Below are 22,106 nucleotides of genomic sequence, written 5' to 3'. Positions count from 1 at the left end.
AAGGCAAAATTATTGTTTCACTGTTACAGGGCGCAACCTGTAACAGCAGCAGTGTCCAGATCCAGGCCTGGAGATTTTACAAGGCTCTTGCAATGAGCAGGTCCCTCACAGCTTTGAAGAGGGACTGGATTGCTTTGACTGGGTCATCCAGAGCCGACCAGGAATGAAAACGTACAGGACTGGAGTTGGGCAGCCCCGACGACATGGAGCATACCTCACATCCCTCCCACCCGAGCCCGAATACGAGATGTAGCTCTTGCACATTCCCGATAAGAGCAAACGCACAGAAAGGCGGGTCAGTTTGTCTCTTTCAATTGAATCCTGGTGACTTGGCTGGAACTCGTTTAACAAGTTAACATTTATGACATCAGTCTCATTGAAACAATATGACCCTCTCTTGGGACCACATTAACGTTAATTGCGATGCATATTTCATCATGCCATCTCAATTTAGGGTTTAACTGAGATTTCCAAAGATGAAAAATAATGAGTACCATGGAGAAATCGGACTTTTGTTTGCAAAAAAATGCTTTAATTTTGGAATGGTATCCAGTAGTATTTGTGAGGCTGACGGAGACTCGAGTGCTGTAGTATAGAAACTTCGGGAGGAGCTCATTTTTAAAGGGAGCACTCCTGCAGCTTCTTGTCGGCCAGTTTCAGGGAGACCCAGGTGTTCAACATGGAGGCGCGCAGTTTAGCCCAAACTAGGTGGTCTGTCAGGCCAAAGATCTGAGCGGCGAACTGCGCGGCTCCGTCGGGCGAGAGGACTGTGCTACAGCCTAGACCTGCAGGAGACACGAGAGCTGAGCCCGACGCCATCGGGGGACAGCAGAGAAACAGATACGGTACCGCCGCCACAACTGGGAGGTCCATCCATGCTTGTCTCTTCTCTGAAGAGACAATTGCCTGGCCAACCGTGAAGCATCCTGAGAGCAGTGATGTCAGAACAGGCCTCCTCTCCCAGCAGAGCCCAGCATGAAGCAGCCTCAACTCCCACCCCGGAGCCCCCCCTGTCCCATCGCCCTCCCCAGAGCCCCCCGCGTCCCAACGCTGGAAGCCTTACCGCTCGGCATCCTGAGAGACGACCAGATGTCCTGGGCACCCCAGTCGGGGCTGACCGGCGGGCAGTTGATGACCGGGTAGGCGGTGTTCCCCGACATGACGGGGCCCAGGCCATTGCTCCGGCCGGCCACAGCCACGAACACGGTCGGCACGCCGTCACCTGGGGGGAGAGAGACGGCGCCGGAAAGTTACCGGCGAGACACACAGAGAGGGCTCCGTGCGGCCCCCCGGTGCGACGACACGAGATGCGGGCGGCTCCAGAGCCGCTCCTCTCTCCCGCGGTGCGTGCCTCCCGCCCCCCCCTCCCCAGCGAGGACATGCCAGCACCTCGCTCCTCCGCTCCCGAACGCAGGAGGCAGAAGAGAGCCCTGGGCCAGACCATCGGGTCTAGCGCCCCCTCCTGCCCTCCACAGGAAGTACCCCACGTGCCCCCTACCTTCGTACTCGGCCTTGATGCGCAGGGTCTCGTCGGGGCCCTTGTGAGCCGAGGTGACCCTCAGGAGGCAGGGGACGCCGTAGCCCTCGCAGGCCTTGCGGATCTTGGTGCAGTGGGCCATGTCGGAGGTGGAGCCCATCAGGACCACCACCCGGCCGCCGGCGCGGCTCTCCGGCAGCAGCTGCAGAGAGACACGAGCCCGTCAGCGCCCAGGCCAAATTCACCTGCCCCCATCCAGGGCAACTCGCAGTTTGGATTTCTAAGAAAGGCAGGAATCTATAACATTACGCAAGATAAGCGTGGCTAATTTTTAAGTGGCGTGGAAGAGGCTGCCATTCCACAGTCACATGTCCTCTAGAAGCAGAATGAGCAGAGCGTGGCACACATCATGTGCCTCTGTCAGCGTGACCTCAGTTAGAGGTTTTAATCACCGTCTCTCTACTCTAACAAGAATCATCCAGCTTTTCTTTCTTTTTTTTTTTTTACAGTTTCTGCAGTGGAGCAGGAAGAAAAAGAACCCTAAAATAACTGTTTGGGAAATGATTAAAATAATTCCACAGTTTGGAATCATTTATATAAAATCAGCGCTTTTCCAAGCTGTGGGTCAAGTTAGATCGAACAGATCGTGAATTCTGTCAGCTGGTTCTTGATATAGAATCTCGAATTTAAATTGCTACATCCTACTTAATTCTCCATAAAAACCGCGTTGTAGATAAAGCTCACTCTGCCTTCCAGAACGCTACCTTGACTCTTTCAGAAACCCATTCGAAGTTCCTCTTCACCATCTGCATCGCTTCAGGGGTCACTTCTTTCAGATCTCTGTACACCTGGAGCAAAACAGGAAAAAAAAAAACAAATTGCAACAGAGCTGTCCCCATCAGAAAAGGGGGAAAAGCTCGGCCCCCAGGTAAGAGCCAGCACCTGCTTGTCCTTCTGCTGGCTGCGGTCCCCAGAGGGCCACAGCCTCCACGAGTCGTTGTCGATGACATCAGCCAGCACGATCTCCTTGGTCGTCACGTCGACGCCGAACTCCACCTGCAGGCAGGCGGCGGGAAGCGAGAGGTTATAGGACTGTGTGTATAAAGAGGAGGCGAGCCGTGAAATACAACTCCGGCAGCAGGACGGGTCTCTGCGTGCTCGGTGGTCCCCCCCACCCCACACCCCGGCAGATCCCTTACTTTCATGTCGACCAGGGTGCAGCCCTGCGTGTCCCAGGCCCGCTCCAGGATCTCGAAGATGGCGACGGTCGCGCGGCTCATGATGTCGATCTCGCAGCGGCCGACGGCGAGGCCCGCGAAGCAGAACCGGGCCTCCTGCAGCTGCTCCTCGGACCACTGCGGGTCGTTGCTGGCGTCGTCCTGGGGGCACAGCGAGACGCGGCGTGAGCCCGCCGGCGGGGGCCGCTCTCGGCCGGGGCCCGGGCCGGGGCCCGGCGGACGCGGGGTGCCTCACCTTGAAGAAGAGCTCCAGCTTGGGCGGGGCAAACCTGTAGCCCTCACTGACCCCGGGGTTCCTCTTGAGGAAGGAGCCCGTGGCGATGCGCCGGCACACCCACTCGATGGGGACCATCTCGCAGCGGGCCGCCACGAAGGCCGTGTCCGAGTGCTGCCTCACGAAGGCCGTCCGGATCCCTGGACGGTCAGAGAGCGGGTCAGCGGACATCGGCGCCCACTCGGGGTGGGGGGGTCTGGACCCCCCCCCCCTTTTTGGCACGACTGAGGAACCTGTGTCTCTTCCGAGGTTCGGGGGGACCCGAAGGTCGCGGCTCGAGTCGGAGCCCGGGCTACGCGTTGGCCGCGCTCGGTCAGCGAGGTCAGGGCGGCGCCGGGAAGCTCACGAGCACCTGGACCTCCGCAGGGCGAGGGGGAGGCCTGCCCTGCCGCCCTGCTCCCGCGGAGAGACTCAAAACACGAGAGCTCGGACTCCTCCGGTCAGGTGGACGATTTAAACGAGGCCCCCTAAACCCTGCTGAATCTGGACTGGGGGTTGTCCCCCCTGCTGTGAGCACAGCACTCGACTGAAACCCCCACTTTGTGAGCAGCTCGGTCATACGCACGTTAAAGCAGCTGAGTTACACAGCAGCTCTAACAAGACTGGTAAGTTATTGAAACTCTTGCTTTTTGGAGTTGAGAGTATAAAAAAATAAGCAAACTGAACCAGTCACTTTTCAAAAATCCCGTGTAAAGAAATGATGCTTTGTCCAATAAAAGCCATCCTTCAGCAGCCCCGTGAAACATCCCTTAAGAGATCGATTCTCCCTCACAACCCCTCGCCAAAGACTCACAGAGTGCAGAAGCAGTAACACCGAACAGCCAAACGCACCGCTTCTCCCAAGACCAAGCAAGAACATAATGATGGCTTCAGCCCGTCTAGCCTGTTTAACAGTGAGTAGCTAATTGATCCCAGGAATCGGCTTGAACAACATGGCTGGGCAGCTTGTTCCCCTCTCCCGCTTCCCTTTGTGTAATGAAGGGTCTCCTGTCTTCAGTTTTCACCCACCACCACCCATAGTTTCTACTTGTGTCCACTCTCTGGTTTTACTCGTGGACACGCAAGAGTTTAAATTCGCTGTCCCTTGCGGGATCAACAGAGGGGTTAATGAGGACATAAAGACATTTATCTGAGAGCCTACAGCCTTTGCCCCGTGCGAGGTAAAAAAAAAAAACAGCAAACGAGTTCGTGTTTCGTCACAGAGGGCTCGTTGGTCCAGTTGGAAAGGACTTCTGCTCTGCTACTTGGATGAATAGACATTTCAGTAAAACAAGTCACGGTTTATTCCATGCTGAAAGGAAAAGGAGAGACGACAATGTTTGGCCGTGAAGAAGGCCTTAACACAGCCCAAACACTTTGTCTTTTTTCTTTCAGAATGGAATAAATGAACCCAAGGCCTGTTCCTCTGCAGTCCGGGGACGCAGCTCCCCACTGTACCCGGGCTCTTTCAGTACAACGTTGCGTGCGCACCTGACGCGTTTTAAACCGTGCAAACCCCATCTTCCCAAGACCCCCGCCAGACCTTCGGCGCACCGTGTTTCACGCAACGGGGCCGAGGACACGGCAGAGCAGAGCCCGTACCCGCCTCCTGGAGCAGCCGGAACACGCAGCAGGTGGTCCCGTTGGCCAGCGCCGCCTTGCCCTGCAGCTGGTCTTTCCTGGCGGCGTTGCCGGCGGTGATCTGGTCCTTGGACTGCACCAGCACATGGCCCGGCAGGTCGGGCAGCTCGTAGATCTGCTTCGTCTTGCCCTCGCTCAGCTTCTGGCCCAGCGGCAGCTCTGCAGGCACACAACGCCCGCTCCTTTCGTGAACTTGAAATCGCTTGTTAAAACAACAGCGGGGAAACTGCACGGGAAGACCGCTGATAATAGCAGCTTCATTTCCCTATCTAGAGGGGAAAAAAAACATCCTCCTACCGCATCTGGCAAACTTGCTTCTCACCGTAACGAAATTGGCACGTTAAAGCCATTATCTGAGCTACCCGCTAGAGAGTACCCAGCCTCACAAAGGGTTTACTCGGCATGCTCGCGAAGCAACGTGAGAAAGTTAGAAAGCGTTTTGAAAAGGGGAAAATTACCTGGTTCGGACGCCATATCAGAGCGCAGCTTCTGTACCTGCAAAAATCAAATCATATCACGCGTTAGCCCCAATTTCGTTTGCAACCGCCTTACGGATTGAAAGCAGACATTAAACGCCTGACGGTGGTGGGGGGACATACTTCAGACACAGCGAGGAACTCCGGGCACCGACGGGACAGAAAGCCGCCAAGTTCACCAAACGAGTCCGGGGCAACTTCGCACGCACGTCTATAACCGGGGCAGATACGCCCCCTAGCTCACGTGTGTCGGGCCTTTTTTTTTTACATAAAAAAAAGTGCTGCAATTCCGCAGACGCGCTTCCCGAACCCCATGCACGAAGTTTCCTCGGCTGAAGCAAAGTTGCTCTTTCGTCTTTCGCGTCACATGCAAAGGCGGGGAGGGTGTACCATATTCCGTCCTCGGGGGGTATCTTGACTTTTAAGCTTTTTTAAAAAAAAAACAACCAAGGCCTATTATTTGCATGTCCATGCAAAGCCGTCTCTGTGGGTTTCGTCACGGGAGGCAGGGCCCTGCACTGTCCCGGCGAGAGAGAGAGAGAGAGAGAGGGGGGGTTTAAAGCGACCGCCGGCGTGTGGCTGCGCGCAGACCTTCCCCTCTGTCCCCTCGCGAGTGGTCGAGCCGGGCAGCAGCAGCAGCACCACCAACACCACGTGCGCGGCCGCGGGGAAGTTCTGCGCGAGTGGGAGTGGGAGTGGGTGCCGGAGTGCCGAGCCGAGCCGAGCCGAGCCGCCGCGATGGAGTTCGAGGAGCTGGGGATACGCGAGGAGTGCGGGGTGTTCGGCTGCGTGGCGGCGGGCGAGTGGCCCACGGAGCTGGAGGTGGCCCAGGTGATCACGCTGGGGCTGGTGGCGCTGCAGCACAGGTGAGCCCGGAAACCCGCGGCTCCACGTGGAGTGATGAGACGCAGACGCGCAGACAGATGCGTCTCCGGCGAGTGCGCCGCCGTGGCGTACTGGCTTGCGCGTAAGCGGTGCCGTTTAGGCTAACAGCTGGGGAAGAAGTTGTGGCTGTTGTTGTTTAGTTTTTCTATTTCTCTGCGACTCGCTGAACGGCAAGCGTGCAGGCGCCCTGCAGCACCCCCCGCTGTTCTCTTTAAAATCGAGACCAAAACTCCCGCAAAAAAGGGGAGAGCGAGGTGGGTCCCAGGGTGTAACTCCGAGGGACCCGTCGCCGGTGGCGCAGGCGGTTCCCGTTCCGTTTTCCAGGAGTTTTCCCCCCTCCTGCATGTTCAAATCGGCGAGTTTCTGCCCGCGGTCCGGCGACAGAGCGGGGAACCGAGCCTAGTGGAGTAACTCGGCCGCAATCTAAGACGCCAGATGTTTGGTGCGCGTTATTAAGATGTCTTTAACGCTTATTGACATGGCTGGCTATACTGGCGCTTATGGACTGCGCTGGCTTTATTTCCTTTATCGTTTAGCATTGAGATGAAGTGTCTTTCTGTACTTCCCAATAACCTGAGTCAACCGGTGTCCCTGCACAGCACTAGTCTTTCCAGACAGTTATGTCTGAAGCAGATAAGGTCCTGACGGGCTAAGACTCTGTGGGGTTTGGATTTAGCGGGGGGGGGAGACTCGGTGTGCGTGAGAGAAGTGGAGCCCAAGGCGCGCAGACCCGCCCACAGACCTTGGCCGGTGCGGAGCGCGGAGACGGTGCGATGGAGCAGACGGAGCCGATCTGAAGGGTCGGGGTGCCGGTCTCGGCCCGCTCCTCCTTGCAGCGGGGCCGGGGGTCCGGCGGTGCGGTGGTGTCCCGTCTGGACGGACACTTCCTGGGTGAGAGGGGAAGCTCTGAAAGATAAAATACAGTGGGTTGCGAACAGTGAGTTCGCTGCCGTTACCGGTTAGACCGGTTAGACGTCAGCTTCCAGTGCGTGCGCGTTTTTTAAAAAAGGTGCACGAAGTTACGTTGTATACTATCGCCCACAGACGGGCTATCTCCCGGTGGGGTCAGAAACGTTTAATGGCCTAAGGGCCCCGCTCTGCACTCGAGGTGAGTGTTTCTCTTGCACCGTGAATCGGTACCTGGGGGGTTTTAGTTCATTGTTCTGGCGAAATACCCGAGCGTTGCCTCAGGGTTTAGGTGAAGGAATGTCAGCGGTCTTTTGCGCCCACAAGTCGCCGGAGGGGCCTGGGCGCACTGATCGCCCATTTCAGCTCGATGGCCCGTCTCCCCGGAGACGCATCAGCAGCGCTAATGGCTCGCTGGGGCGCAGAGAGGAGACGCAGTGTGAGGGGGAGAGGGCGCAGGGGTGAGGGGAGAGGGGGCCCCAGCAGGGACAAGGGGAGAGGTGTGAAGGGCTGGAATCTGAGAGTCAATGGAGGAGGTCCTGAAAAGAAATAATCAGAGGGACGAGGGAGGGAGGTGCGATCCCGGCGGGGGGGGGTGTTCTGGGTTTCGGGTGTCTTTGTAGAGTCCCGCAGTCCCTGTAAATAGACGCAGAAGGTGAGGCCAGCGAGTAACAGAAATCGTGTCTGGGAGAGAGGAGAGAGGAGCAGTGTTTGCCCGTATAGCCTCCCCAGCCGGGATTTCACTGGCCGCTCTGCTGGCGGGTTTTCACGGTGACTCCAGGGCTCCTGCTCCTCAGGAAGTAGAAATATCCCCCCGCGTGGATCACCCTCACAACTCCCTCGTCTCCCGGCACCTGCGGTTTCCTCTCCCCCTCTCCCGGGGAAGGATTCAGAGCGGAAATGCTGCCTTTCCGGTGTCGGCTGAGCCCCCTTCCCCTCTGGAGAGAGTTCAGAGGTCGGCGGGGTGAGGCTGCAGGAGTGGGCTGGCGTAGCGCGGGCAGCTTGCAAAACACCGACCGGCTCGGGTAACAAGCCAGCGAGAACCGCTGGTCCTTCATTGGGAAAAATATAGTTTTTCTCAAAAGTGCACTGTCGGATTTAATAGCTCATCCTTCTGGTGACTATCGCCAGCAGCCATATCGCCCTGCAACTCACCACTGGCAACCCACTGAAGCTCAACAGGTGTGAGCCTGGTCAGTACCTGGATGGGAGACCTCTAGGGAAAAACTAAGGCTGCTGCTGGAAGAGGTGTTAGTGGGGCCAGCAGGGGGCGCTCACCCTGCGGTCCATGTGGGTCCTAATGCCCCAGTATAGCGAGGGGGACACTATACTGTAAACAGGCGCCGTCCTTCGGATGAGACGTTAAACCGAGGTCATTAAAAATCCCAGGGTGTTTCTCAAAAAGAGTAGGGGTGTAACCCTGGCGTCCTGGCCAAATGTCCCATTGGCCTTTAGCAATCATGGCCTCCTAAAAATCCCCATCTCTGAACTGGCTTCATCACTCTGCTCTCCTCCCCACTCACTGAGTGTGGGAGGAGATGTGTGGTGAGCGTTCTGGCACACTATGGCTGCCGTCGCATCATCCAGGTGGGGCTGCACATTGGTGGTGGTGGAGGGGATCCCCATTACCTGTAAAGTGCTTTGAGTGGAGTGTCCAGAAAAGCGCTATATAAGTGTAAGCAATCATTATTATTATTATTATTCTGGTTATAGGTCCACCATTACTTTCCTTGAAGGCATCTGGAACTCAATGGCATGTCTGTTGCCAGTAGATGGGTATTACGCGGCGATATTCCTTGCATTCTTCACATGCTAACTTTTTTTCTACTTTTGCCTGTGATCATAAGACACAGGCTCCGCTTCGTGCTGGGAATTGCGAAAGGGGTAGCAACAGCAGTCAAGCCGATAGGTCACAGACATTCCTCTGATAAATCGGAATGCAAGATGGTCAGTCTCACCTTCTTTGGCCTTTCTCTTGATTCCTTTGGTGGGCAAATTTTCGGCTTGAGCGCCGGGCTCTTCTTCATCTGTGTAAAATAATAACATGGGAATTGAGGAGCCACTCCAAACCGGGAACAGTCACAATGTTTAAGGACTCATATTTTGATTAAAAACTGCTTCGCTTAGGGTTTCTGCAGGAAGTGCACCAGTAAAAAGAGATTTCTATGCCGCAGTGCATAAGTAACTACACTTCGACATGTGCAGGGCAGCAGTTCAGGAAACCTGTGCTTCCCTGATGGAAGACGTGGGTCCCCTCCCGTAGGTGAGGTGCTGTGGGATTAAAGCAGACGCCGTGGACGCTGTGCATGGGGCCTGTTCTCGGACCTGGCGTGTGTTCAGAAACGTTCTCCGCTCTGAGCGGGCCAGCTGTGCGGCGGACTGCGTCTAGCCAAGAGGCGGTACCCACCTGGGCTGTTGTCCGCTCCGGAGCCGGGCCTCGAGGGGGCGCCCGGGCCGCCCGCGCGCCGCAGGATGGCGTCCACCTCGTCGTAGAAGCGCATGACCCTCCGGGGGTCGCCGCGCGGGCCGCGGCCCCTCTGCAGCGCCCGGTACACGTACTTCAGGTTCTTGTACTTCGTGCGGCACTGCTTCCAGTCCCGGTCGACGCCGGCCCGCAGCAGCCGGCGGGAGATCTGCAGGAAGATGTCCTTGTTCCGGGTCGCGCCCTCCAGCTGCTGCCGGATGCCCTCGTCGGACCAGACAAGGATCAGCGCCCTGACCTCGTCGTCGCTCCAGTTCCTCCCGATGCCCGAGTCGTTGACCGTGATGACCCGGAACTGGTTCAGAGCCCGGTCGGGCGGCGGGCGGTCATCTGGGGACGAACGAGAGCGTCACTCGGCCGCACTGCGTTCCGGTTCTGACCGGGCGTCCTGTCGTCCTGACAACGCCCCTCAGGAAGCCGGTTGGCTATTCTGGGGCCCGTGTGTATCGGGTAGAGGCGGGAAGCAGGAAGGGGAGCTCTCCTGGCCTGCGGGGATTGAGGGATCTGACCCCTGAAACACTAGGGACGGAGTGGGGACTTTGTTGTGGCCCGGCTTCAAGTCTAGGAGCGACCGAGAGGCCCGGGGACACAAGGAAGTCGGTTTAGGGAAGTTCAGGACAGGAGGCAGATCTTCTCACGGAGGGTTTTGGGTGTTTGGGCTGCCTCCCCTCGCTGTTGAAATGCAGTCTGTGGGGCTCGTTTAAGAAAGGGGTTTGGAATTGTGGATCGTTTAGGTGGTATAAACCAGACATTCTCTGGTTTGTAATCTGTCTGTTCTTGAAAAAGTGTTTTTTTGTGCTTTTTGTGGAGTTGCAGATAATTGTTGTGAAAAGACGCCTTTGTGTACCTTGAGTTACTTTTGTATCCATAGAAATCCAATGATTTTGGTGCTTGCTGATATACTTATTGGCAGTAGTAAGGTGCTGTCTCTGAATTTCAGCCATGAATACTGACCGCTGTTTTTTTAAAAAAAAAAACAAGCTCCCAATAAGTACAGCAGCTCCTATTTATAATACAGCATGTGCTGTGGGATCAAAGTTAAATCTATTGCACTTTAAGTGATCGAAGTATTAAATTTTTAGATGGCATATATATGCAGAGAATGTGAAACATTAGCATTAATATATTGTCATGATACTCACTTCTAACATAATTTTCTTCTATAAACTTCGAAATAGTGTGGGTTAAAAGTAGTGTTATTGAACGGTATTGTATAACATCTGAAGAATTGTGCTTGTATACGTACAAAAATGCACAATGGTAACAGCAATTTATTTATTTTGTATCGGCTTACCTGCATCTTTCAATAGCCTCTTCCATGTGCTCAGGATTGTATGGTCTTCAGAAGTGCAACTAACTGCATCCTCATCTAACAGAGGAAAAAGAAACATTTTATTTGCAAAATCACTTTTTGTGCCACAGAAAGAGCTGTTTAAGATCTGCGGAGTGCTTGGCTTCATTAGAATGATGAATGGAACCTTGTCCCTCTAGGATAAGAAGTTGCTGTCATTCGTCTCAGTTCTTAGAAATGTTATCTTCGGTTGCGGTTGCTTGGGTGATGTATCGGGGACCCCTGTCTGGGTCCTGGGGGGGCAGTGGGGCTACAGTCTGGGGTTTTCAGTCTGACTGGGATCCACACAACTTGCATGAGCTTACAGCCGGCTTCATTCACCACTTTATTCCCTTCTCCCAGTTCTCCGGCCGCTGACCTGGAGATCCTGCAGACACACCGGCCCCCCCACACACAACAGACCAATTAATGATCAATTTCTTATTTTATTCATCTATATATAATTACTGTGCCGGAACTTATTTTCTGTTCATTAAAAATAAACACGAAACCACTAGGTGGTGTAACGGCGCACTGCTGTACTTCAGAGATCGGTGAAGTACTAAATTGTCGAAGGTATTAATTGAAATGACTGTACCGGCGTCCTGTGGCTCCTTTTTAATACATGGGATTGCAGGCTCCTCGGAGTTGGTGCTAAAGGCGTCCGTTTCATCCAGCCTTGGGCTGTTTTCCTCTGTGCCGCAAGAGAACAGAAGTATTCCTTACACGTTTGGCAAAAATTCTGAAAAGCATTGAACAAGGCCTGCCTTGTCTTTTAAATATCGGGGTGTTGGGTAACAAGTGGATACCCCTTGCTGCCATGCAGGGGGTAGTACTGTGCAGCTGTGCCCCTCCCCACACACACACATCTGGACACAGCTGCCCGTGGAGGATGCTCTGAAAGCCCGGGCAGGTGTTCAAGCGGGCGAGCGCGGCTGGGCGCCGGGAGTGCAGTGCATGCTGGGGCAGCCAGGGGACGCCCCTCCTTCTAGCCGGCGTGGCGGGGGGGGCGGGAGGGAGGGCGTGCGAGCTCTCCGCAGCAGGTGGAAGCGGGCCTCTTTACCTTCACGGAAGTCCATTCCCCGGTCCGGCGCCTGGCCCAGCTGCTCCAGCGGCTTGTTTTCCAGGATGGACTCCACCTCCTTGAAGAACTTCATGTTCTTCCACGCGCTGCCCGAGCTCTGGGAGCTCCTGGCGGTCTTGTACTCGTACTTGAGGTTCTTGTACTTGGTCCGGCACTGCTTCCAGTCGCGCTCGATCCCGAACCTCTGCAGCCGCCGGGCGATCTCCTGGAAGATGCTCCGGTTCCGCGCGGCCCCCTCCAGCTGGGCTTGGACCCCCCTGTCTGACCAGACGTACAGCAGGGCTCGGACCTCGTCGTCGGTCCAGTGCTTCCCTCCCTCAGTGGCCACGGGCGGGATGAAGGCCACCCCCCGGGGGGGGCGGCTGCCTGCGACAGAGAGGGGGGCAGGTTGGGCTGTGGCTGGAGAGGTGATGGGGGGGGGGGAGGGGTTCTGTACGGTGACGCTGATCGACACCGACGTCATCCCAGACCGTGCCCGGTTTTACAGGCTCTTCCATCTCTACGAAATTTAAAAAAACTTTTTATCCAAAGCGCGTCATTCTCCTGGTACCAGCAGCCCCTGACCAGACCCCTGCGTGGCCCTAATCTGTGCTCCTTGGCACCTTTCCTGTAAGACACAGCTGATGTGCACCATGCAAGTCTGCACTCACACCGACCACACAGAACCATTTCCCAGATCCCGCAGAACGTCAGGTTATAAACGAGAGGAGGCCCGTGTTAGAGGGGTTAGTTAGTGGCTCATCGATCCCTGCTGTTCTTGAAAGAAACTCGCGTTTCGGCTTCATCAGATTGGCTGGGTAGCCTGTTCCAGACTTTCACATCCCACAGGAAGTCTGTTTTTTTTTAATTCTGTGGCAGAAACATGTTCTGCTCCGCCACAGGGGGGTTCTAATAAAGTAGTTCAAGCAGCGAGCTGCCTCAGCATGCGTAGGCCGCAAAGGAACAGGTGAAGGTTTATTTCACGCTGAAAGGAAAAGAAGAGAGGACGTTTTGGCTAGTTTTTGAGCCCCCTACTCATCAAATATTTAGTATTTGTTTTACCTGAGTTTGTGATTTGTGGCGTGTTCTTTTTGTGTGTGTTTGAAGAGTTGAGTTCTATCGAGTTAAAACAAGGATTATATGGCATTGCGAGTGACAGAGGGAGAGAGTCGAGAGACAGTAGAGAGTGAAAGGAGATCAGTGTTAGGATCTTCCCATTTGTATTTTCCAGAATGTTTCGACCTATTGAAATAATTTTTTACCTGAACCCAGAGATTGAATCTGTTCAGCAGAGACGAACGTCGCAGATGGCGGTCCTGTATGAGCCAGTGCCGCCCGGGCGGGTTCGGCTGGCGTGCGCCCCGTGCCGCTCAGTTACCTGGGCCAGGTGTGCCGCTGCTGCCCGTCACCGTCAGGCGTGGCAGCAGGTCATCTGAGGTCGTGCTGAGGTCGTCCTCTTCCAGAGCCACACAGATCTCCCCCACTTCTGGATTTTTTTTAGATTGTGGAAAAAAAAAACAACAAAATTAACCAAAAGGTGCATTTAGGTTCAGTAGCCTGTCAGAGGTGACCTATACTGCTGGTGCGTTCCTGCTTTCCTGGCTACAGAGGCACAGCTGAAGCCTCTTGTCTGAGGAGCTGATGTGATTTGAGGCAGCACTAGGGTCTCACGGTTTCAAACATGGTAAATGTGTTCAGCGATAACAAGGCCTTTTCACCTCTATTTTGCTGGAAGAAAAATGCATTTTTAAGGGAAGCATATGCTCCCGGCGGAAGCCGAGCATTTCGACTCTGGCTTAGAGGAAGAAAGTGATAGTGTGGAAGTAAAGCACTGCTGGTCCGGGATCAGGGAGTAATGCTATTACCCTGTGAGGTCATAATCTGGCCAGAACTTGCTGCTCTGGTGGTTGGAGGACCAGGCGAAGATCCCTGCTAGGCAGGCCACACCCCTGTGGTTGAAATGAAGATAATAGATGCAGAGGTGGGTTTCAGATGTACACTGTCGGGCCCTGTGGAGCTCAAGATCACTTTCTTAGGGTGTTTATATCCTAGCTGAAATTTAGTGTTGTATTTGTTAGCAAGAGTTTAAGTCCCTCTACTTCTCTGGGCGACTTCATTCGAGCGCCGCCTGCGAGTTACCTTCATGAGCCAGGTCCGTGCTGGACCGGGTTTCATCCTCGCTGACCCTCGCGGAGTTAGCGTGCGCTCCGTCCTCCTCTTCCTCCTCCTCCTCCTCGTCTGGGGCCTGGGATGCAGCCTCCGCAGCCAGGATGGCATCCAGCTCTGGGAAGAACTTCATGGACTTCCCGAGGTCGCCCGCGGAGTGGGCATGCTTCACGGTTCGGTACTCATACTTCAGGTTCTTGTATTTGGCCCGGCACTGTTTCCAGTCCCGAAAGACGCCAAAGTCCTGCAGCCTGCTGGAGATGTATATGAACATGGCTTTATTCCTGGTTGCCCCGTGGAGATATCTCTGAATGTTCCTCTCAGACCACACGGTTAAGAGGGCTTTCACCTCCTCTTCAGTCCAGTGCTTCCCTGCTCCGCACTCCATGTTCAAAATGACCTGGAAACAGTTCTCTCCCTCCCCTGTGCCACCTAGTTGCTGAGGCAACCAGACGGCTGGTTGTCAGTGAGTGCTCACGCAGCTGAAAGGAGCTTCGTTACTGGCTTAAGCTGCGTAGGGGGAGGGGGCACGTGTAATCGGAGAAGCAGCTTGGTGAGCAGGCTGCAGTGCAGGCTCTTTCCAAATAAGGCAACTCCGAAGCAAATGTTTTACAAGTGACGCTTCAAGCTCTTGCCAGTGCAGCTAGAGCGAACAATGAGCAGCTTTTCTTTTTACTTCCTTTGTGAAACTCCTTAAGACGGGGTAGCTGAAGGGCTCGGTAGCTTGGTGTTTTTTTTAGAAGCCTGAAAAGGCACCCAAGCCTAAGGAATCTTCTTTACGTCAGGAGTAGTTTAAGTCTGAGTTTGAGAGGGCCGTTGCAGCTCTTCTCGTGCTCTCGAGCTGTTTATTGTGCTCTGTCGGGAATCTGCTTGTGAGTGAAAGCAGACTTGCAGTGAGTCTTTGCAAACACTTTCAGCATCTGGTAGTTCCAGGTTAACGAAGAGTTTCCAAGATGCATGAAGGATATCAAGATTTCTTGCAGGAAATCATTACAAATACTGACTAAAACAGAACATTTCTGCTTTTTAAAATAAATAGTGATTGGAGCTGTCTGTGCAATAATTTAGAAATCTCTTGAGTATGAAATTAACTGTCCTCATACAGTACTTCACACCTGTTTAGTGATCTTCATCATTGTAATGAATTTATGCTGGGGAGAAAACTGATTATGTATCAGTTATTATGTCATCAGGGAATCCACTAGTCCTGTGCCCAGAAATCAATGAAACATAAAGGTTACAGACGAGGCCATTTCACCCTGTTTGGTAGTGAATGAATGTGAACATCTCGCCCAGCTGTTTCATGAATGGAGCCAGCGTGGCGGTAGTCGCTGTGTGCAAGGAGGTTCCTGAACCCGTCCATCCAGAATTCCCTGCTTGGGCCTTTCAGACGCTCTCATCCGCTGTAAGATGTCAGTGTCCGGTTCAGCAACCACTTCCTTGTCTCGTCTTTATTAACGCTTCTAAATTAATACAGTAAATTCTCTGATTTACGGAATTCAGACTTGATGGAAAAGATCTGCTAAAGGGGAATTTAATACTGGACTTCAACCGGTCATAAATACTGGACTTTCCCTGCACTTGAACTGTATTAAGAATTACATACTCTTGGAATTTTATGGTTAATGCACTGAATTTTGTTAAGCAGAAAAAAATGTTCTGTTTTCAGCAGTCATTTATTATATCTAATATTTGTGCATGCCTTTTCTTTTCTATATGTAGCTACCCTTAACTCATTGCAAAGAGCAGTGGTCCTGCGTCTCCTATCAGCGCGCTACGCGCTACTCCACGCAGGTGTGAAAGACCCTCTCGAGCTGTAGGCAGCCCACCCTCCCGGGCTGTTCGCATGCAGCCAGGAGAGCAGAGCAGCAGACGGTCTCCACTCCTTGCAGGCTGGAGTCACAGAAAAGTGACCTGACCTTGGCCGAGCGTTGTGATGGACACAGCTCTTGCCTGAAAGGTTTTTTTACACAGTATTGGCCCTGCTAAATCTGCAGAACAAGCGAAAGCTCAGCAGCTCATTAAAACACAGCTGGGATCCTGGTTCCGGAGGCTGGCGCGTCTACGGGATTTCATTCCATCATCTCTCCGCTCTTGACCTGAATCTGCACGCTTTCGGCTTCGTGCTACCAGCTTCTCCCCGCTCTCCTAGAAAACAGCAGGCCCCTCCACGTCCCCACAACAGCCGCCCCTGCGGTAGAACAGGAGGCTCCAGTGTTTTACCATCATCTCATCTTCTTGGTCATTGTCCCGTTTGTTTTGGTCTGAGTAAGTCTTTGAATTATATCTGTCTGTGAACTGTTCTTCAGGGGACAAGAGAGCGCTGGAATCGTGACGAGCAATGGAGCCTCCCCACCAGTGTACTACTCACACAAGGTACGTCGAGCTGCAGACTCGCCTTTTAAGACCACGGTTAAGACTCCGTGCGAAAATCACTAGCATGATGAATTAGCCAATGCAAAGAAAGCGCAACTGCAAGTTTGTGTTTTCAGAAGATGAATTGTGTGCAAATGTTGTTATTTTTGCAGAATAAGACATTTTGGTGTGCTTTCTGGGACCGTCGAGTATGATTTCTGAGCGGGAAGAGATTGTTCTTCTGCCCCCGGGTGACGGGGCTGTCGTGCGAGCTGCCGGTGGTCCAGGAAGGTGGTTTCAGCGTCTGTCTTTGTGCCTTGTTATTCAGGGGATGGGTCTGGTGAGCAACGCCTTCCCGCCCGAGGCCCTGCGGAAGCTCGAGTATGGAAACCTGGGCATCGGACATACGCGGTACTCGACGACGGGCATTTCGGAGCTGCAGAACTGCCAGCCCTTCGTCGTGGAGACGCTGCACGGGAAGATTGCCGTGGCCCACAACGGGGAGCTGGTGAACGCCCAGAAGCTGCGCAAGCAGGTGAGGTGCAGGCCGCTGGTCCCCGGCTCCGGGTTCGAGCAAACACAACCCCCCGACTCCTGAGCCTCCTCTGCTTTGACAGCTGTAACGGACCGCTATCTGCCGCTCAGCAGAGCTGTCCGCTCCGGTTGACGTGAGGATCGCGTCCAGGCCTCCGGGGTAGTTCTGTCCTTCTGCACAGGCAGACCTTGCCGGGCGCCCCCTGACCACCGTTTTCTCTGCAGGTGATGCGCCACGGCGTGGGTCTGTCCACCAGCTCCGACAGCGAGCTGATCATGCAGCTGCTGGCCCTCACTCCGCCCATGGAGGAGCTGGACACCCCGGACTGGGTGGCTCGGTACGTGCCCGCTCGTCCCCGTCCCCAGCTCCGCTGCGCCCCAGCCTCTTTAACTGTTTGTGCCCATGTGGGAGTGTATGTCACGATCACAGAACCAGCACAGCTGTTTTCCTGTGGCCAGTCCTGGAGCGCCCCAGAATCCAGCGTGTTATAGAAACGCTTCTAAAATTGACTTCTAGACGCACAGAACCGTGGCCACCAAAGCAGGGAATGTGTTCAGTTTAAACACTGGAAATGCAAATACCAAACCCCTGTATCTCCTGGTGGCCTGGAAGGGGGGTGGAAAAGGAGACGGCTTTTGTTTTTGTTGACGCACATTTAGCTTGGGTTGTGTACTGGAGTTATGGCTTCTGTATTCCAGGATAAAGAATCTGATGACTGAAACGCCGACTTCCTACTCCTTACTCGTGATGCACCAAGACGTTATTTACGCGGTCCGTGACCCGTATGGGAATCGACCTCTCTGTCTGGGCCGCCTTGTTCCTAGCTCCAGATTGCAGGGCGCAGGTATCGGCTTTTTTGTTTGTGCTTCAGGAAAGGTCAAGGACTTGTAGTTGACAGAAAGTTCTAGCTTTATCTGTTGTCCTCAAAAAATACAGTGAAGAATGCAGATAACAGCTGGTTGAGCAAAAGCCCAAATATTTCATGTCAAGGCATAGTCCGGCTGGCTTATCTCGTGTGTAAAAAACAAAAATCAATTAGAAAGAACAGAGAGGTTAACTTTGTGTAACTTTGCATCGTGTTTTAACATATTTGGAAAAGCACAGATAACAGAGGAAGGGAGATACTGATTTTCTGCTTTTCGAATTGATTCCTCCCTAGTTTTGAACTGGTAGATTAAAAACGATAGGAACTTGGCAGTGGGAGAAATGAGTAACTGTGGTCCAAGAGGGTAACTTGGTTCTGCATGTGATGACAGGTGTTGCTTAAATGTTCGATATGTAAGGATCATTTTATGTTTGAAAAATATTTTGATGTATTCACGCTTCATTTTTAAGACATATTGAGAAACATATTTTTATTCTTCATCGGAATGGACAATGTGTGCAGACTCGTAGGTATTTTTGATTAACGAATCATTAGTAACGTGATAGTTTTTCTCAACTGTTAACGTTAATGTTGCCATTTCAAAATCACTCAAGTGGACTTCTCCTCTACGGACAGGGGGCGAGACAGGGAGTGCGGAAACCGAGGGCTGGGTTGTCTCCTCTGAGTCCTGCGGTTTCCAGTCAATCGGAGCCCGGTAAGTTCTCCCAGCAGGTTACCGCTGCTGAAAAGGATACGTTTCTGTAGTACACAAGTGCAAACTGTGACCTCTGGGTGCCGTGGATCACAGATTTCTTTATCCTCTGCATTTTCTCTCCAGGAAAGATGCTTACTAGGTGTGAGGAGGAGGTCTGTCTTGCCTCCCCTGGTTTGTTAGGTCTGTGCTGTGCAGACGGTTCCTCATGTTCTCTGCTTGGTTCCTCTCTCAGGTATTATCGTGAGGTCCTGCCAGGAGAGATTGTGCAGATCTCGAAGCATGGGGTGAAGACGCTGAGTGTTGTGCCCAGACCAGAGGGAGATCCTCCTGCCTTCTGCATATTTGAATATGTTTATTTTGCAAGACCAGACTCGATATTTGAAGGCAAGTGACCATAGCTGTTCTTTAGCTTTCCTCCTCTTTCTCTGGAAATGTCTGGGAGATTATTTACTTGCAAACAAAACATTTGTTTTCTGTAGACATCCAGGAAAAATATATTATCACTTGAAATATTTAGGAAAAGTATTGCGGGAGAAAGCTCTGTTGTTCGGTTCCGATAGTTATCAGCAGGTATAATCATTCATGTTTACCCGATCATGTAAAATATACAGATTGGGAAACATCTTTATGAGCAACCGAATGCTGAGAAGTAAAAAAGAAGAAGATTGGTTTGGTCAGGTTGAGTCAGGACTTTTTCAAGATCTTGTCAGAAGGACGGGACCTCCTGCAGACGTGTCCCCAGTCACCATACGATGGCATTAATGTGGACATCCTGTGTGTTGCAGGGCAGATGGTGTACTCTGTCCGGCAGCGGTGCGGGCGCCAGCTCGCCATCGAGGCCCCGGCGGACGCGGACGTGGTCAGCACGGTCCCCGAGTCCGCGACTCCCGCCGCGCTGGGCTACGCCCAGCAGGTACGCTCCCGGCCTCGGCGCCTCCCGCACCGCGGACAAGAGCGCGTGCTCCTGGGCGGAACCGGACCATTTCCCCTCTCTGTCTCCCACAGGCCGGGCTTCCCTACGTCGAGGTGCTGTGCAAGAACCGCTACGTGGGCCGCACCTTCATCCAGCCCAACACGCGGCTGCGGCAGCTGGGGGTGGCCAAGAAGTTCGGGGCGCTGACGGACAACTTCGCGGGGAAGAGGGTGGTGCTCGTGGACGACTCCATCGTGCGGGGCAACACCATCTCTCCCATCATCCGGCTGCTCAGAGAAGCCGGGGCCAAAGAGGTCAGCAGCCTGGTTCGAAATACTGCGTTTGCAGGCGGTTTAACGGCAGAGGAGGACTTCTGAAAGGGATTATTTGAGTCATTTGCCTGTAGAAAACAGCAGGGTGTTGTAGGCAGTTGAGACTGTTCTGTACATTTGAGGGAATCAGTACTGTGCTCTTGATTATCACAGTGCCTGGGTGGGTTTCTTATTCTGCCTTTTGCCTGTTGCATGCTTCAGCTGTGTGTCTTCCTCTCTTTCCTAGCGTTGCAGAACAGCCAGAACTCGTTAGTGCCCATTACCATCTATTTAGAGCTCAGTGCGCTGGAGAGACGGCAGTCTGAACAGCTCGTTTCACTGGCTTTGTCTCTGGCAGGTTCACATCCGCGTGGCTTCACCTCCCATAAGATTCCCGTGCTACATGGGGATCAACATTCCAACCAAGGAGGAGCTGATTGCCAACAGACCGGAATTTGAGAACATTGCTGGATACATCGGTAAGTGTGATCGTTTCCAAAGCGGGGAAAGCGATGTGAAAACTCAGTTTAACATTAAAACTTTTTATAAAAAATGTTGCATACAATGATGGTCTCTTGACTAATACCAGTAAAGAACAGAAAGCGTTCTAGGCGAGCGCGCAGACTTTCTAACCAGACTTTCCCGGCATTTGCCGTGCGCAGGAGCGACCAGCGTGGTGTACCTCTCGGTCGAGGGGCTGGTGGCGGCAGTGCAAGAAGGCGTGGCGTCCCGCGAGGAGAAGGACGCGGTGATCGGTGGCAAGCCGAGCCGGAAAGGGGGCCACTGTACGGCCTGCCTCACCGGGAAGTACCCTGTGGAGCTGGAGTGGTGAGGGGAGGGCTCATCCGCTGCTCCGCCCACTGCTCAGAAACTTCTTCCGCCATTTCTGATGCAGCTCGAAGTGTCTGTGTCTGTGTCTGTTTTACCGCACACGGCAGTTTTTATCAAGGACTCCGGTTTTCAGAGGAGAGCAGGCAAAAACTTCCCGTGAAAAAGACTTCCAGAATGTCCGTCTTGAAGACTAACCCGAGGAGCGGCTGCTTCATCTGGACTTTCTTTTGGGCCGTCGTGCTTTTATTTGGAGTGTCGGCAGGAAATCCTGCCCGGCGTATTCCTGGATTACTCCTGGATTCCTCTACCTGTACGTGCCGTCTGTCGCGTAGAATGGAATCGCCACGCATAAAAAAATGTTAACGAAACGCTTGGAAACGAAAAGGACAGTGGCCGTGTAAATGGCCCAGTTTGTTAGGATCCGAATCCTACCTACAGAACCCTATCGCAGTAGCAGAGGTGCAGTTTAATCCACACATCCAAAGCTTACGGCTGTTAAGGGGCACGAGGCAGGACTGTGCCCTGAGCGGATCACTACTCCACTGCAGGGCGCTGCCCTGACCCCGCCAGCATGTCCACAGGAGGGAAGAGGAAACTTGAGCACCTGGAAAAAGAGAACATGCATACTCCACAGAGTAACTACAACAGAATCCTCTGGTGCTAATTTTCAAGCATTAGAAATCTCATGTTCTTCTCCATGCTTGAGGAAAACATTTTTTTGATTGCACTTACAATACCACCCTTGTCGCGGTATACATGTGATACCAAGCCAATCGACCCTACAGTAAAGTGCATTGATTGCTCAGTGTCTTTTATTATGGCGAAGCAGATCTTCAGGAAGGGAATAACTTGTACTTTGGTTTAAAACGCTACAGGAAGAGTCTGTCCCATCATTGGGGTTTGGGATGAAAAATGCCACGGCCAGCTCTCAGTGTCAAAGAGGTCAAGATGTTGATAGTAACTGCTGGATAGTTAGTGCTTAAAATGAGAGAATGTTTTTAGACTTTGATTTAAAGCAGTGTTGCCAAGTAACATACATTTTATACTAGGCCCCAGTTTTTTATGTTGTTTTTTGTTTAAAGATAGTGTTACATTTCCTATAAATGTAGCTTACAGGCAACCTTTGTTTCATAGGCAGCAGCTGTTGCCGAACTTTTAATATGTTTTGCAAATGTCAAAAATCTGTAAACTTGTTAAAGTTTCTGTGATTAAGGCATATCCATTTGTTGTGAATGAATGCTTCAGTGTATCTGTATAACTATGAAATTGCATGGGGTAAGAAGTTCAATTTACCGTTTACCATCTTTTTGCCTTGGCTGCAAAATTCAGAATATTCTACACTTCTTCATAACAAGTGGAAAGTTTCCAGAGTAGAGGCCTTTTAGATGCTTAATGGACGACGGTCCTCAGTCACAGAAACTTGGATCAAATCTTTCGTCGGTTGCCAAATGGGATGTGAACCCCTAAGAAATATTGCAATATAATTTGCAAACGTTGTTTTTAAGACAAAATCCCTAACAATCCGTTTGTACCATTAGATGAATATTAAAAGCTCAAGAACGTGAATTTGAATAAAGATCTTTTAAAAATCCTGAATCCTCTTGTTAGTTTTTTTTATTCTTGGGACTAATTGATGGGAGCACACACAAAAATCGGACCTCGTA

The 22,106-nt window shown here is 52.7% G+C and overlaps 2 protein-coding genes across 4 annotated transcripts; one reads left to right on the top strand and one right to left on the bottom strand.

The window, feature by feature from the left end:
• Positions 1-510: 510 nt before the first annotated feature.
• paics (phosphoribosylaminoimidazole carboxylase, phosphoribosylaminoimidazole succinocarboxamide synthetase) lies at positions 511-14,338 on the bottom strand. 3 transcript variants are annotated; one of them, XM_088915292.1, is made up of 17 exons: positions 13,891-14,338; positions 13,130-13,237; positions 11,752-12,138; positions 11,287-11,382; positions 10,653-10,727; positions 9,284-9,688; positions 8,835-8,903; positions 6,713-6,876; positions 5,068-5,104; positions 4,571-4,768; positions 2,951-3,129; positions 2,677-2,856; positions 2,420-2,533; positions 2,242-2,325; positions 1,499-1,679; positions 1,064-1,222; positions 511-785 (listed from the first exon to the last, which is right to left on the bottom strand). In XM_088915292.1, the coding sequence occupies exons 1-17, from the start codon at positions 14,303-14,305 to the stop codon at positions 619-621; spliced, it is 3,018 nt and encodes a 1,005-aa protein (XP_088771418.1). In that variant the 5' UTR covers positions 14,306-14,338; the 3' UTR covers positions 511-618. The 3 variants fall into 3 exon arrangements, with proteins under 3 accessions (XP_088771418.1, XP_088771507.1, XP_088771594.1); XM_088915381.1 differs by lacking the exons at positions 11,287-11,382; positions 11,752-12,138; XM_088915468.1 differs by lacking the exons at positions 6,713-6,876; positions 8,835-8,903; positions 9,284-9,688; ... (3 more) ...; positions 13,130-13,237; positions 13,891-14,338 and adding an exon at positions 5,209-5,756.
• On the top strand, positions 5,629-22,038 carry ppat (phosphoribosyl pyrophosphate amidotransferase). The gene is made up of 11 exons (XM_088915596.1): positions 5,629-5,951; positions 16,227-16,293; positions 16,601-16,807; positions 17,032-17,144; positions 17,506-17,651; positions 18,309-18,387; positions 18,620-18,771; positions 19,173-19,300; positions 19,393-19,614; positions 19,970-20,090; positions 20,274-22,038. Exons 1-11 carry the CDS (start codon positions 5,824-5,826, stop codon positions 20,441-20,443), a joined length of 1,533 nt encoding a protein of 510 aa, XP_088771722.1. The 5' UTR covers positions 5,629-5,823; the 3' UTR covers positions 20,444-22,038.
• The last annotated feature ends 68 nt before the right edge of the window (positions 22,039-22,106 follow it).

This window comes from Atractosteus spatula, chromosome 1, assembly GCF_055471065.1.
Source record: "Atractosteus spatula isolate fAtrSpa1 chromosome 1, fAtrSpa1.hap1, whole genome shotgun sequence".
Lineage (NCBI taxonomy): Eukaryota > Metazoa > Chordata > Actinopteri > Semionotiformes > Lepisosteidae > Atractosteus > Atractosteus spatula.
This window is presented reverse-complemented; position numbering and strand designations above follow the sequence as displayed.